The 16067-nt window shown below is 43.1% G+C and overlaps 1 protein-coding gene and 1 long non-coding RNA gene across 4 annotated transcripts; one reads left to right on the top strand and one right to left on the bottom strand.

Annotated features, from left to right (window-relative positions):
• The first annotated feature begins 4924 nt into the window (after positions 1-4924).
• LOC123113044 (uncharacterized) lies at positions 4925-6479 on the top strand. The gene is made up of 2 exons (XR_006455853.1): positions 4925-5079; positions 5873-6479. It is a non-coding gene; the product is annotated as an uncharacterized lncRNA (long non-coding RNA).
• Positions 6480-7305: 826 nt separating this feature from the next.
• On the bottom strand, positions 7306-14383 carry LOC123113045 (uncharacterized). 3 transcript variants are annotated; one of them, XR_006455855.1, is made up of 6 exons: positions 14136-14376; positions 13841-13908; positions 12482-13719; positions 9537-9644; positions 8191-8259; positions 7306-7828 (listed from the first exon to the last, which is right to left on the bottom strand). XR_006455855.1 is itself a non-coding variant. In XM_044534154.1 (5 exons), the coding sequence occupies exons 2-4, from the start codon at positions 13862-13864 to the stop codon at positions 9551-9553; spliced, it is 1356 nt and encodes a 451-aa protein (XP_044390089.1). In that variant the 5' UTR covers positions 13865-13908; positions 14136-14383; the 3' UTR covers positions 8042-8259; positions 9537-9550. The 3 variants fall into 3 exon arrangements, 1 of the variants encoding a protein (XP_044390089.1); XR_006455854.1 differs by lacking the exon at positions 7306-7828 and adding an exon at positions 8042-8077; XM_044534154.1 differs by lacking the exon at positions 7306-7828 and having other exon boundaries at positions 8042-8259; positions 14136-14383.
• Between the last annotated feature and the right edge of the window lie 1684 nt (positions 14384-16067).

A 16067-nucleotide genomic window follows, 5' to 3' on the forward strand; every position in this document is an offset into this window, starting at 1 on the left:
TACTAGAAATTCTAGAGAAGAGAAATTTTGGTCCTTTATGGATCTCTTGGATTAAGCAGATTACTCACATGGGATAAGTAGGTGTGAAAATAAATGGCATAGAGGGGCATTCCTTTATCACTTGGAAAGGCCTGAGGCAAGGAGACCCCCTATCCCCTCTGCTTTTCAATTTAGTAGTAGATGTTCTCAGTAGAATGCTTTTCAAAGCAGCCTCTCAAGATATGATTAGTGGCTTGTGCTCTAACCTTACACCTGATGGGGTCATCTGCCTACAATATGCAGATGACACCATCTTGTTCATGGATAAAGATGAACACAAAGCTTCTAATTTGAAAATTATCTTAACCTGTTTTGAAAAAGTATCAGGGATGAAAATCAATTATTCAAAGAGTGAGATTATCCCCATAGACATATCACCTAGGGAGACAAAAATCTTTGCTGACATTATAGGTTGCAAAGTTGGGGGCTTCCCCATAAAATATCTTGGGATTCCTTTACACTACGATAAGCTTAGGAGAGAGGATCTACAACCTCTAATAGATAAGATACTCAAAAGAATAGTTGGATGGAGAGGCAAACTTCTATCCTACTCAGCCAGATTAATACTTATTAAAACTTGCCTAGCTAGTATACCCATCTATCACCTTTCTTTCTTCAAATTCCCCAAGTGGGCACTGGACATGATTAATAGCCAGATGGCCAATTGTATGTGGAATGATTTTGGAGGGAATAGGAAAATTCACCTTGCTAACTGGCACCTAGTCTACATGAGTAAGCAACATGGAGGCATGGGGGTGCCTAATATTAGAGATGTGAACCTTTGCCTGCTGGGAAGCTGGGTGAAAAGATACATCAAAGATGAAGGGAAGCTATGGAGAGACCTTATAGATAGGAAATATTTGAATGATACTCCTAATATCTTTGCTTGCAGCACACATAATTCCTCTAGGTTCTGGCAAGGGGTAATGTGGGCAGCAAAAGCATTAAAGTTTGGTTACAAATGGGTAGTAGGGGATGGTAAAAAAATTAGATTCTGGGAGGACATTTGGTTTGGGACCTCCCCTCTTTCTGTCCAATTCTGGCCACTTTACTCCATTTGTCACCAGCATTGCGTCACACTGTCTGAGGTGTGGGACAATGTGGAAATTAAACTGACCTTTAGAAGGGTTTTCACTACATCTATGATGGAGCAATGGTACTGCCTAGAGCAGATCATTGAAAACACTTGTTTCCAGGAATGTGATGACTCCCTGGTCTGGCAATATGAAGCTAAGGGTGAATACACCACGGGATCACTATACATCATCATTAACTTTTGGGGGGTGCAACCAGTTTATATTCCCGCAGTTTGGTCTATTAAAATCCCACCTAGGGTGCAAGTCTTCCTCTGGTTGCTCTCTCACAATAAACTCATCACTAAAGATAATTTAGCTAAAAGAGGCATTGAAAAAAACCCTGATTGTGTCTACTGTACTGACAAAAAAACCATTGATCACCTTTTCTTTGGATGTGTGGTGGCCAAGCAAATCTGGAGGCAGGTCTCAATTCTGCTCTCCATTGAACTGGGTTCAGATTATCTCTCTATTGCCAGATTTTGGCCTGCCAACAAGAAACACACAGTGCTAAACTCTACATGTGCATGCATTCTTTGGACTTTATGGGAGAACAGAAATGCCCATGTTTTTAATAATGCTGTGTGGATTGATTTGAAACAGATTTGGAGAAAGGTGCTGGAAACAATGAGGAGATGGACGATCTTGCTCGGGGAAGAAGCGATCCTGCAATAGGAGAAGATAGCAAGCCAGATATCATTGATTTTGGGAACCCCTTTCCAAATCATGGCAAGATGACTTCGCTGGGGATGACTTCCACTGAAGAAGACGATCAGGTTCTCCTCTCCAAGCTGAACCTGGATGACTACGTCGCGCCAGGCAAACCACACCCATCCACTTCACCTCCGAGGAGCCCTTCTGGTGGTGCCAAGCACTGCCTTCTCAGCCCAGTCAGTCTGCTTGACCCGCTGGGGTCGTCGATGCAGCCATGGAAGAAGCTCAGAGGCACAGTGGAGAGACTGGAGGACAGCAAGACAGTTGAAGGCCGTGATGATGGCATAATGACCTGCGAGATCGAAACTTAGTCGAGTAGCGATGTTACAGTGGTGGAATGACACTCCCCTCACTGTAATGAAAGTCGTTTGCGGTTGCATTAGACTGTCCTTTTTATTTTGGCCTCAGGGCATACTGTTTATTCATGCTCCCTCCCGCTGGGGGGAAACATCTACTCTTTCGACGCTGTTCCTGGTTTCATTTATAAAAATGGGACCGGGGGGTTTCTACCCCCTTTCATCTAAAAAAGTGTGTTCAAACATTTCAAATTCATTTAAATATTACTTCAACATGATTCTATAAATTTGAAATGCATTTCATTTGGTTCCATTATGCATTGAAGTAAATTACAATCTTCTTTCGACAACATTTCAATATTGAATGAGTTTGAAATGTATTTTAGTCATGATTTAGTAAAATTTAAAATTCATTTCAAGTAATTTCAATCAACATTCAATTATTATCTTTTAATTATGACTGCAATTTGGTTAACTGATTTTTTTTCAAATGCATTTCAATATTTCAAGACATTTGAAGTACATTTCAGTCATGGTTTGATATAGTTTCAAATGCATTTTGGTCATAATGTCTTGTAATATAGCATCAGGACTAAAATGCATTTCAAAAATTGAAGTGGAATTTTAAAAATGGTGCTCTACATTAAAAAAATATTGTGAAATGTATTGGAAGAGACCCAACGATGACTGAAATGCGTTTTAAAAGCATTTCAAAATGTCGAATTATATTTCAAACATGTTGGGTAGTGTATACCATTTAATCATAACTGAAGTGCACTTCTTTTTCTGGGTAAACGATCTTTATTAGGTGACCGGTCGCGCATCATGTCGGTCACGCTTGAGCCGTTTGATCGGGCGTAACCATCCGCTCTCGCTTGCACTGCGTGCGCCTACCTTATCTTCAAATGAAGAATTCTCATTCACTCGTTTCACCCCTGTGCACCCCCCCCCCCTTTCATAATTGCTTTTTCCTTTTTCTCATCACTCTCGATGTTCACCTATATCCTTCCCGAAAGCAAATCATCCATGGATATCCACTATGGATCCCCCAAACTCATACACGTGCTGCTTGGATGATTCCACCCCCCCCCCCCCCCCCTTGCTACAAATTGGCTGCCACCGCCGCAAGTAGCCATGGCGTTACACAAGTCATGGCACCCGCTGCAGTCGGCTGTTGTAGAGGAGCAGAGGCCTGGAGTTGCAAACGGCGCGCAGCGGAGCTGCGACGCGGGCGTGCGGCGTGAGAGGATGTTGTGATCACTGAGGCTAGGATATGTGGCCTTTGTGTGGCAGATCAGCGATGGGGGAGCGCGACGTGCATGAAGATTGACTCCGGGCGTTGGGACCTACGACTCCCGTCTCCCGGTGCTGGAACCGATAAAGGCCCATGTTGCAAACGTGTCTCGCGGATGCTAGAACCGCGCGGGAGGGGGTGCTACGACAGACAAAGATGCTGGAACCAACGAACCAACAGCAGCGACTGCAACCACAGGTGTTGGAGATGATTGTCACCGTGGCGCTGCAACCGACAACCGTGTTTGCTGGATACAGCGGTCCTCGATGACGGGTGTTGCAACTTGCAACCATCACCAGCTGGTGTTGGGGACAGCGACCAACAGTGCTGCAACCGGCAACCGCCTGTGCTGGAGCGAGATGTTGTCAGCACGGCGTGAGCCGAGGTGTTGCAGCCGGAACAACGCCGATGTAAAACAGACAAGTTCTTTTTTTGCTAGGAGTGGTTCTGACGAGCCATTTTTGCTAAAACCAGTGAGCATTTTTGCGGCAACTGATGACGACTAGAGAGCTGCGAGGGGGCTAGCCATGGTGCCACGACCAGCGACCGGAGCGATTTAAATCGAGTTTGCTAGGGCCAGCGACACCCAGTGCTTGAACCGGTGGCGGGATGAGCTACAAGCAATGGCAAGGCAAGCTACCACCAGCACGTCGGCGAGCTGCAATTGTCGACCGACGAAATGACTTTCTGGTAGCGTGCCAGCTAGAAAATCAACACTTCACCAATATCACATTAGACATCTTCATCCTAAAATATGAAACATGCTTTTGATTCTTTGAAACAAGATTTTAAACAACTCGCACTCAATGAGTATACCTTCTTACTCGCAATAAACAAATATATCCATTGTGCGATGTAAAACTGATGACACCATGTATTTATAATATATTTTTTTTGAAAACATACATAAATAAAATTGTGCCTCTCAAGATTTTTTTTAGAGTATTAGGTCGCTCAAGTTATTTTGCTTGATAGGATTGTGTTGCTGCAAGTGGAGAGGGAAAAGAAACCTGAAAGTCTTATTCTGATCCCGAGCTCAAATGCACCCCGATAAACGGTAAAAGAAATAGTAAAAAAAAACTTCCAAAAATTCTGAAAACCTTCTTTGATAAACTTTGACAAAAAATTTGTATGCTTAGCAAATTTCAGCACAAAATGACATTCGTCTAGGTTGTGGCAAAAAAACAACAAAATCAGTACTCCAAAATGTTTTCAAAACTAGCATTTTTGGAGCATCGTTTTTTTTTTTTTGCCACGCCTTCCATGAATGACAATTCGTGCTGAAATTTTGCAAGCATGAAAAACATTTTTCAAAGTTTAGCACACAAAAATCAGAATTTTTTTACTAGAAACCGAAGAAACTCACTGCTTTTTGTTTTTTGAGACACAAAGAAACTCGCTGCTAAAAAGAAGAAAGAAGAAGAAACTGGCACCGGGCCGCGGCCAGCTCGGCCCAGCACAGCCGCCTCCTTTCTCCGCCCACGACTACGCCACAGCTCTAGCGCGACCACTTTTCTCTCTGAGACTAAAAAAGAAGCTATAGTGCGACCACCTCGGCCCCTCGGCGCCTTCATCGCCGACCTCCGGCGGCCTCCACTCCCAGATTCGCCACGCCACCGCCGCCTACCGCCGCGCCTCCACCTCGGCAAGCAGCAACACCAAGGTACCATCTCCCCTCTCTCTCCTCTTTTGCTCCGGACACAAGGGCCAAAAATTTCAGCCCTTGAACCCCCAAATCGACTAGGGTTTTGGACATTCGGGGCGTCCTGCCGCCCCCGTTCCCGCTTGATTCGGCCAGCCGCCGCCCAGTTTCTGGCCGACGGCGAGGGATCTCTGCCCCCCTCAACCACCTTGCGCCATCTCTGCCCCCGTCCGCCTGAAGATATGCTGCATTGCTGCCGTTCCTTCTCGTCCTCCTGTCCTCTGCTTTGCTGCTGCTCCTCTGGTTTGCTGTTACTGCTTTGCTATGACGGTGGTGATGCTGCTGCTGCCAAGTTGCTCCTCTGCCATGCTGTTACTGCTTACTGTGCTGTGCTGTGCTGCTGCTGCTCCTCTGCTAGCGCCTTGCAATATTGTTGTGTACCAAAATGTCTTAAATGTACATGTCTACTGCTCAAAAAAGAAAAGAAAAAACAGACGTACAGAGAGCAGTAAAATGCAGGTTGAATTGCTGGGAGCCTAGGATATGCATCAAAATATAGCTATGTTTGGGCGTTGTCCCTAGTTAACGCACCGATTAATTCTCCAGAGCTTAATTCATTCAATTATCCGACGAAAACCCCAAATTTCTTCGGTTCTACTTCAATGCGATATTTCCATTTCTGAGGCAATCAGTTCTGATAGTACATTGCTGAGACCTGTGGTGATGTTGATTGTGAAAGACTTGTTTATTTCTCAGAACCTTGGGATATTACTTTGCGCGATTGACGTTCTCTCCTTGTCTTATCTTGGTACAGGTGCTCTGAGGCAGGGAGTACCTTCTAGATGGTGGCCAAGAACGAGATGTGGGCAGCTAAAGAGGCAGCAGCGAGGGCACGGGCAGTCGACGAGTCGAAGAAGTACAAGAGATCGCTTGTGGAGATCGGTGTGATGCTGTCGATCAGCGCCATCTGCATCCTCTCGAGCTTCCTTGTGCCGGGGATTTCCTGGCAGCAGCAGATCATGTGCTGGCAGAACGCGATGATCGCCTTTGCCTCCGCCGCGATGTTCACCTGGATGCACCTGAGGAACTTTCGCTGGAACGTCCACAAGATCGAGTCGCCTCTAGTTTAAAGGGGGGGGAGGGACCATCGGTGGAGGAGAATATGTAGCCTGCTGGCCTTGAATATCTAATTATGTAGGGAGGTGTGTAATGATCATGGATTCAGAAATTTTATCCCTAGTTGCTCTAAGCCTTCAACTTTTGTAGTTTGTTAGATGAGGATTATCCGGGTTTAAGATGGTCTATGGTAATGTGGCTGCCCAGGTATGATTGCGTTGCTGTTTGAGGTCTCAATCCATAACAACACTTGGGAGTTGGAGCATACTATGCTCTGTTATGTTATGCCATGAATATTGTGATTAGCTTGGTATGATGGATCAGTGCATGGTTGTGAAATTGCTTCCATGCAAACTCACTCTCATTATTATGGGCGTGAAATTGACTTATTTGAAATACTAGCAGGTACATATGTGTATGAATCTTTAGTCTATTTACTGTACAAGCTTAAGTCTATTGCAGAAAACCTATAAAAGAGCTATTTTCGCCAACACTTTGGCAAACACAAGCACATCTCTTCTACACGTACTGTCGAAAAAATAATCTCAGACTTTGCACAGCACTTGGGCAAACTAAAACACTGCAGTATGCATTGAAATGTATAGTTCAGGAAACAGAATATATAGCTCCCTTACAGACCAGAGTATTTCCTTGGCCAATCTGCTTAACACCCATTACATGCTTCCTGTGAATTTCCTTAAACAGCCTCAAATTCTACCAGTGAAAACAAGATTCTAGCATGACCAGATAATGCGTGTTCTATCAATTTGCGCTGTCGATACTTTGGAATAAAAACAAAAGCAATGATGCATGATGCTAATATTTTTCTTCTTCTTCTAACTTGTTAGTTCCACTTGCAGTACGTTCAAGCGTTGTCACATAATTTCACTGGATCAGAATGCAGTTATGAAACCTCTTGCACACGCACTGTCAAAGAAGAAATAATCCCAGATATTGCACAGCACTTAGGCAAACTAAAACATTGCAGTACACACTGAAATGTCTAGCACATGATAAAGCTAATAATTCCTAGGCTTTCTCCCGGTTAGGGAAACAAAATATAGCTTCGCTTTTACTTGGATCATAACCAGATTTCCATTGCAAACAACAAAATAAGCACACAAAGGGTAAGATACGCTGAAACAAGAAAAGTGTTTAGCATACAGTACGCAACAGAACGTTGACAATTTACAATGTGCAATAGGGCGAAACAGATTGTTGTGACAACTTAAACAGCCTTTTCTTCCACTTTGAGCAAAGCATGCTAATACTAATATGGAAAAAAATCAGACTCTTCCAAGTACTGAATTACTGTTAACTCATTTGCTTTTATCATTATTTCTATATCTCAGGCTCTCAGCCCTTTAATTTGTCTTCCAGAGTCCCCAATGCCAGCTTAAACTTGTGTGCTTGCAGGAAGGACAACTTACACTCAGCACCCTTAAACTTGTTTTCTGCGTCAGCATCAACACCTACGACTGTGAGCAGCTTCCTTTAGTCCGGAACTCCGGATGCTAGATGCATCTATGTCTCAGATTATTAATTTTTCTACCGACTTCAGTTCATCAACACTCTGTTCTCTTACCCCTCGCTAGTAATGACCGATGCATTTGCCAGAGCTTACTGCTGCATATACCAGGGGCCTCTCCTTGCTCTGAACCAGCACACAAGTACATTTTCAGTTATTTACCATGTTCATCCATATAGAGTAAGCAGACTGCCCTAAATGAAACTCTTTATTTTACTGTTACATCACAGAAATGCATCGCTAACTGAAACAGATTTTGCAATTGTGAACAAGAACTCACTTCTCTGAATTTCATAAGTAGCCAAGCAGTGGAACCATAAGACTTTGACACAAAGCAGATCGGACGAGATAACTACTCTGCATAAGGGAAGTACTCTTCCAAGCACACGAAGCAAAGATCTGAGTTCGTAAGAGTACATGCTCCAGCTACATGGCAGTCAGAACTGCTATAAGATACTAGAAGAAATACTTTGCACTACTGCTCTTACTTGATGCCACCCATGTCATTCCCGACGTTGCATGAGCTTCCTTGTATCTTTCTTCTTCAAGTTGCATTTCTGTTTCAGGGGAAACAGAACAAAGGTCAGCATGGAGATAATGAAGTATCTAAATATCAAATAAACAAAGACAAGTGTCTAGTACAACAATATAAAGTAATGTACGCTCAAAAATCAAAACAGCATTTGTTCTGACGAAGATTTTTAAAAGCTCCAGGGGTAGGTTAAATGCCTTCATATCCTAGACATCCAACTTCCCATTATAGTATTATACAGTGTGCAGTACAGTCAAACAAAACCTCTGATCATAGAAGGACAAATGCCATGCAAGAACAAATTACCCGCAGTTTACTTGTATTATCCACTGGAAGGAAAATTTTCACTGTGGTATATCTGAATCAGGAATCAAGTATAAGAAATATACAATCCACTAAGCAAGCATGCTTAGAAATCAACATTCTGAAAAAATAAATATGTTGCACACTCGTGTGGCCGTCCATGTAGAGCATAGACTCTGGCCTCAAAGAAACTCCTTCTGTTACTGTTACTGTTACATTAGAGCAGACATCGCTAACTGAAACAGATTCTGTTGAGCAAATGTCACAAGTAGCCGAGGTAAATGCCAAGCAGTGGAACCACGCTACTTCGACGCAAGCAGTTCAGACGAGGTAATTACTCGACATACAGGGAGTGTTCTTCCAACCACATGTTAAAAACAAAGATTTGAGTCACATAAAAGTAACCACTCCAGTTACATAGCATCCTAATTCCCAATTAGAGCAACTCCAAGAGCTACCGTAAACATCTACCCATAAAAATCGTTTTACGGGATGACTGTATAATTTAGGGAAAGTTTTCTAATACCTACTTTTTCAGTTCCCATAAAATAGATTTTTTTGTATTTTCCATTAAAAGGCGTTGGGCCCGCAAGTCAGTGATACCATGTGTACATGGCGGCTGGAGCAGTGAGGCGGTGACGTGGCGGCGGAGGCATGACGTGACAGCGGCGGTGTGGCGCCGGCGCAGCGGGGCGGCGGCGGAGGCATTCCGGTGGCGGCGCGGCGGTGTTCCGGCTGCAGCGTCCGTGAAATTTTAGGCGGTTATCCATCCGCCAAAATTATACGGGAAGACCATCTTCCCGTAAAATTGGAGGACGGAGGAGGTGTTTTTACGGGATCCCATAAAATTTTTGCGGGTTTACGGGAGCTGTTGGAGGCCTTTTTTGCCCTAACTTCCCGTAAATGGAAGTTTTTTTGGGGATACGGGAGCTATTAGAGTTGCTCTTAGTAGATCCAGAAAAGGTTATAATAAATACAGTTAATACTGCTACCACGTACTAGAGGAAATGCAGTCAACTACTGCTCTTCCTTGATGCCGCCCTGGTCACTCTTGGCGTAGGTGCCATCCATGAGCTTCCTGGTATATTTCTTCTCCACATTGCATTTCTGTTTCAAAGTAAACATAACAAAGGTCAGGACGGAGATAATTAAGTATCCTAATATCAAATGGACAACAAAGACAACTGGCTAGTACAATGATAGGAAAATATTACATATGCTAGAAAGTCAAAATGGCATTTATTTTTAAACTCCAGGGGTATAGGTTAAATGTCTTCATATCGCATACATGCAACTTTCCACTATACAGTCTGCACTGCAGTAAAACAAACCTCTAATCGTAGAAGAACAAATGACAAGCAATCACAAGTTACCCACTGTCAACTTGTAGCATTGTCCACTGGAAGGGAATTTTTCACTACGATATATCTGAATTAGGAACCATGCATAAGAAATATACAATCCACTAAACAAGCATCCTTCCAATATATACATCATCATACTGAAAAAATATATTATACTTTTGTAGTCCAACATTTTAGTTTCGCATTTAAGTGCGGCTGATAGTTTAGAGAACAGTGATGCAGCAGAATGATGGTCCAACCTAAGATATCAAACAAGCCTTTTTTCACCACCACCACGAATTTACTACTCTCTCCGTCCTGAATTACTTGTCTTAGATTTGGTCTAGATACGAATGTATCTAGACACGTTTTAGTGTTAGATACATCTGTATCTAGACAAATCTAAGACAAGTAAATTGGGACAGAGGTGATATTATGAAACTGTGAGAAGAACAAATTCAGAAGAATGCCATACGTTGCGGAACACAAGCGTTAACAGAAGTAACCATTCCCAGGAATCCTGCCTGTCGTAGTCTCATACTCCCTCCGTCCCAAAATAAGTGTCTCAAGCTTAGTATAACTTTGTACTAAAGTTAGTACAAACTTGAGACACTTATTTTGGGACAGAGGGAGTACTTCAGTACATGTCAAGCAAACGACAACGACAGCCATCGACACTATCGAATCTATTCTCTAACTAGTCTTGAGTCCATATAAATCCTTCCATTCTCTAAGAGCATCTACAGCCGGACTCCCCAAATTGACCAGGCGGACACAGGACCACTGACCTGACAGGAGAGAGAAGGAAAAAGTTGATCCAACCAGACTCCACTCAAAGCCTCCCTAAACGTCCGGGCTGTCCGACAGTCCTCGTATTGTCACCATATATCAACAGAACAAACACCTAAAGGATGTGGAGGACCTATGACATGCATGTGTTGATTCCTACGACACTGTGCATACTGATAATACATAAATCAACATGTCTAATTTTACAAAATATTTGTATAGACTCAGTGGCTCCATATTTATGTTGTTTATTCTTTTCGTTAAACATTACAAGGCTACAATGGATATAAACAGTAAAATTTTAGTTCCAAAGTCATTGTATATGTCACACATGGAAGCTTTTCAAAATGTTCTCATACATAAAATAAAGCATACACAAATTCTACCTTGGAAAATGGTCACCCCTTTCTGCATCAAGATGTTGCAATCTTGACGAGGCAAATATAATTTTCAACCAATACAAAATTCTAAGCTATGGTGTCATGATGTGCCCAGCCTGTAAGAACAATGGATGGGGTGTCTCACCCTCTTCTTCTTTCAATATAAGATATGCATACTCATGCGTATTCTAGAAAAAAAATCTAAGCTATTATCTTTATACATGCAGTTTGCTTCAGTTAGTCTTATGGGCCATCTAAAAATATGTTTCATGGGACCATTCTTGCTGACAGTGTCAAAAACGCTCTTATATTATGGGATGGAGGGAGTAGTGTCCAGAATTTGTTATCTGTCCATTAACGCAAACTGCTCATTTCACTAAGGAATTAGGAGTAAATTACTTGATATGACTGTTTAAAGCTCCACAGTTCACTTCACTAAGGATAGGAGAAGTCGGTTAGTTGATCTGACTGTTTACAGCTCCGCAATTTTTCAGATATCCTAGCTCTCTTCAGATTCAGATATCTGAATGACTATCATGATATGCAGATAGGATGTGAATTCTGAAATGCATGTTGTTATATGTTCTTAAGCATTTAACAAGCTTAGGAAAGACATCGTCAAGCTTGTGACAAAAAAAGATGTGAAAACTCGCCATTATTATCATCCCGTGATCTTTTAGGCTTGTTTAAGGAAATAAGCAAGCAAGATCACTTCAGGCAAAATGTGCAACAACTGCAGCTGAAGCCTGATTTTGAAGATTGCAAGTTGGTAGTAGGGCGTCAGTTGTCATTAGGATCGGTCCACCTTTGCCATGTACTAATTTTCATATATATTATTTATGACGAGTTGTTCTTTTACTTGATTTTAGCATCTGTTGGCAGTGTGTCCTCATACCAAAAAAAGAGCAAGCGTCAAATATATTGTGAACAAATCATGTTAGAAATTTTCTTTCGCTGCACTATTCCTTAGTACGAATGATACCCAAGCAGATTCTTTGCCTTAGGGGCCCGCCATATTTAAAGGGAGTCATGCGTAATCTTTTGGCAACTAGGAAAATTCCATTTTCTTTAAGCTATCCACATGGTCCTTCTCAACTAGCAAATCAAACACCAATGCCACGTGCAAGGGACATCCTCATCATCCATGCAACACCCGTATTAAAAAAGTGTGCCCCCTATAATGACCACCAATAAGCGCCATGTAATATTACCACAGTAGACAAGTGATTTCAAATCTTATTATGGAAAGCATTCTCTTATGGCAAACATATTGTTAAAATATCCCTAAGGAATCAATCATATACCTAACACATTTCGACAGTGTGATGGACATACATTACAAATTCTGTAAGCTCAACAACGGCAGTAAGCATTCATGCAAAAAAAAAAAACAAGGGCAGTACACAGATCATCTAAGGGCCAAAAGACAAACCTTGCAGGATCATACTTGAGCGTTGGGAATGTGGGAGGCCAGATCATCATAAAAGGATGGATATTAAAACCCAAATGGCCGTTTTTTGCTTCATACACCTTACGCAGTGTCCTGCACTTGATGTCCAACTGGAGTGCGCATCCACCCATCTTCAAAAACACAAAGTCACCATAGTCCACCACCTGGTTCAGTGGAAGAAGTCTATCCTCATCCTCGATTGTGCAACATGAATTCCTCAAGTTAGCACACATCTCATGCAAAAAAATGGTATCAACCAATGACCAGTTTCCCCCCTTGTGGAGCCAGATGCGAAGTTGAAACTCCTCAACATGGATGAGATATACACCAGAAGCATCATGAGCACGTGCCAACATAGTGGTGCCAATGACGCCATGCTCCACACCTTGCGGAAGCTGAATTGTAGAGAGACTCAAGTCCGACAAATCCAAAACAATAATGGCAGTCTCGGCAGCCGCCATGTAGATTTTATTATCAACAAGCACAGCTTTTGGTTCCCATCGTGGTTCAGGGAGGTTGTCTATGTCCAAGAGATGATGCGTCCATCGGGAACCATCTTGCAACATATATACGTGTAGCATAGATTCTGTTTCTGCGCGCCTGGCAGACTCCACATACAAGTAGTAGTAGGACATGCCATCCCCTTCTTCTTTGGAAAGAACTTGTTTGAAAGTGCAGTTACTCCCGAGTCCAGGGCGTGGGAGTTGTGGGAGGATGGCTGGACCTCTCTCGGGGCACAATGGGCAGTGCACTCTGGTTGACTTTCTGCTTCTGCCGTTGTACAAGGTGAAGAAGACACTGCCGTTCTGGCAGTCCCTGATTGTGGCAGACCTGGCATTGTTGGTTTTCAATTTGAACCTCGCACGGCGGACAACGACAGCAAGCTCTGGGGGCTGAGGCAGCACTGGGACGAACACCAATGTCAAGCCAGGCGGAAGACCAAAGTCGTCAATGTAGAAGCCGAGGAGGCGGGGCGGGTGGAGCTTGCGGAAACGGCGAAGGAAGGCACGGTCGGAGGCGTGCCCTAGCCAGCGCTTGCAGACGAGGGCAGCGCAGACAAGGGTGGTGGGGAAACCGACGCGGAGAAGGATTTCGATGAGGAGGTCGTCATCGTCGAGCACCTTGGATACGGTGACTGCTGCGGCCGCCAGTGGCTGCGTCTCGCCTCCCATTTCTTTATTGGCTTCCTTGTGGAACGGGATCAAGGAAGAAGAAATTGCCTGCCATTTCAAGTTTTATTAATCTCTAAAATAGCAGTCCTCTGAAAGTTCACATCTAAAATACTATTAAATATGCACTAAGTGAAGCTAGCAGGGCATGGAAAACACAATTCAACCGTACCTGTTCACAAGATGGATTCTTCATACCTCATCTCCTTTTGTCACACCAATATTTCAGCAGCATAACGGCTGTATAACAGCAAGGAAGATGACATAAGTATCTCAGCCCTATCCTTTGCCACTTAATTCTTTAGCAGCATAACACCTAAACCCTAACATTTTAAACACGATATATAACCGGAGCACCATTAACAGAACTACGAAAGGACTGTCCGATGTTCAGAGTTCACACACACAAGCAAAAGACACGACAAATAAATTCTAGAAATGAAAGAGCAGGAGAAAGGGATTCACACTTGGCCGAAATTTCTTCCAAGATCGCCATGGACGAAGGCTGCAGCGCTTGTGGGGCGACGGTGGAAGAGGGCCTGGGGCCGGTGCCGAACAGAGGGGTTGGCGGCCGCCCCTCGTCGTCTTGTAGCAGAGGTCTGGGAGCTGGGGGTCAGGCTCCGCCTACACCCTCGCCCAGTGAGATCTGGGGGTAGGCGACGCTGGCTGGCTTTGTGCGGCGGCGGGATGGGGAAGGGGGCACCAGCACCACCATGGGGATTGGGGAAGAAAAAAGGTCTACGAGTACGAAGGGAAACATATGTGTGACATGTTCATGGGCCTAGCGTGACAATTCCGGCCCATCAAACTGTTAATCCAACTCTCTCTCTAGAATAAAAAAGGTCACTGTTAATCCACTAGGGAAATGAATTTCCTACTTCTGCTTTCACTACTGTATTTGAGTATTTGTTGCATACCTCAAGCCTAACAGCTTGATTGTTCGCTTTGAAAATACATATACGCGTACACTAATATGTTCACTAGGATGTTTTTACAAAGTGAATACCTCCTTTCTGAATCGTTTTTTCCCCCTAACCTTAACACCTCTGGCGGCGCCCGAGGCAATCTAGGGTTTGGACGTGGAACAAGCTTTTCGCCTGAGGATACTCGTCGGGGCGAGAGGGATCGAATGAGCGGGGCCGATGATGGCCATGCCAAGTGCAAGCGCGGATGCGGGGGCGGCAACCGATGATCAGTCGGCCCGCGCCGCCAGACGAAAACTGGAGGAAGCTCTGGGCAAACTGGATACACTACTAGGGAAAACCCTAGTAGTAGCACTTGAAATATGCATAGCAGTAGCGTCGGTCCCAGCGCTACCACTAAGGCGCTACAGCTAACTAGTAGCAGTAGCGCTGGAAAGGGAGCGCTACTGCTATACCTAGTTAGCAGTAGCGCTCTCCTTTGGGCAGCGCTACTGCTACTTGTAAGTAGCAGTAGCAGTAGCAGTTGTTCTGAAAAGCGTTGTTGATACATTGTCTTGTATTTTTAAAAATACAGCTTATTTTCATTGTGCGGTTTTATATACAGTACTTTCATCATATGATTTTATGACCATGATTACTTATTATATATAACAATGGGTGAAATGAATGTGGAGTAGATTCAAGTGGAGGCAACATGTGGTGCACTTCGAAAGTACTAGTAGTACTTGAATCTACTCCAAATTCATTTCACCCACGGTTATATATAATAAGTAATCATGCTCATATAACAACTTAGCATCATGCATCATCGATCATAATAATAAATAACTCATCATTGGTATCATAATAACAAGTCATACTCATCATCATCGATCATACAACTTCTACTCGATACCACATCATCATCATAGTCATCTAACCAATCCTACTCAGTTGTTCTTAGCACATGATTATGAGTATTATTAACTAGGACCTACTACCTTCTCTTAAGTAAAATAGCATAAAACAAGATATGTCCTGACTCTCCATTATGGAGAATGGAGATTATCTTGTCTTCAATTCTTGCCTTTTGCACAATGTTGCTTCCAACTACCTCCTTACGACTGTCCATATATTTTTTCTATTCTTTGATTTTCATGTCTTCACTTCTTTTAGAAATCTGATATGGACATGTGAGATTTGTAGGATGACCTGGCCGTATGTTCAAAACATCAAGGCGACCATTCTGATACATCAGATGAGGCACACAATCATTTGGGATTTTCTGTTGAAAAACATAGTAATAACTTCGTAGTTAGCAATGTAGTTAAGTTTTAAAAAAAATTATGCAAAAGATGCACGGATGTAGTAATACTAAAAAATCTTACCATGGCATCTCCATGGATGTTACCGTAGTTCAACACGTGCACTAGTGGCACGTATTGACCATAATGTGGAGGAGTTTTATAATAGATATTGTAATTCTCATGATCAGTA

The sequence above is a fragment of the Triticum aestivum genome, chromosome 5B, assembly GCF_018294505.1.
Source record: "Triticum aestivum cultivar Chinese Spring chromosome 5B, IWGSC CS RefSeq v2.1, whole genome shotgun sequence".
Taxonomy (NCBI): Eukaryota; Viridiplantae; Streptophyta; class Magnoliopsida; order Poales; family Poaceae; genus Triticum; species Triticum aestivum.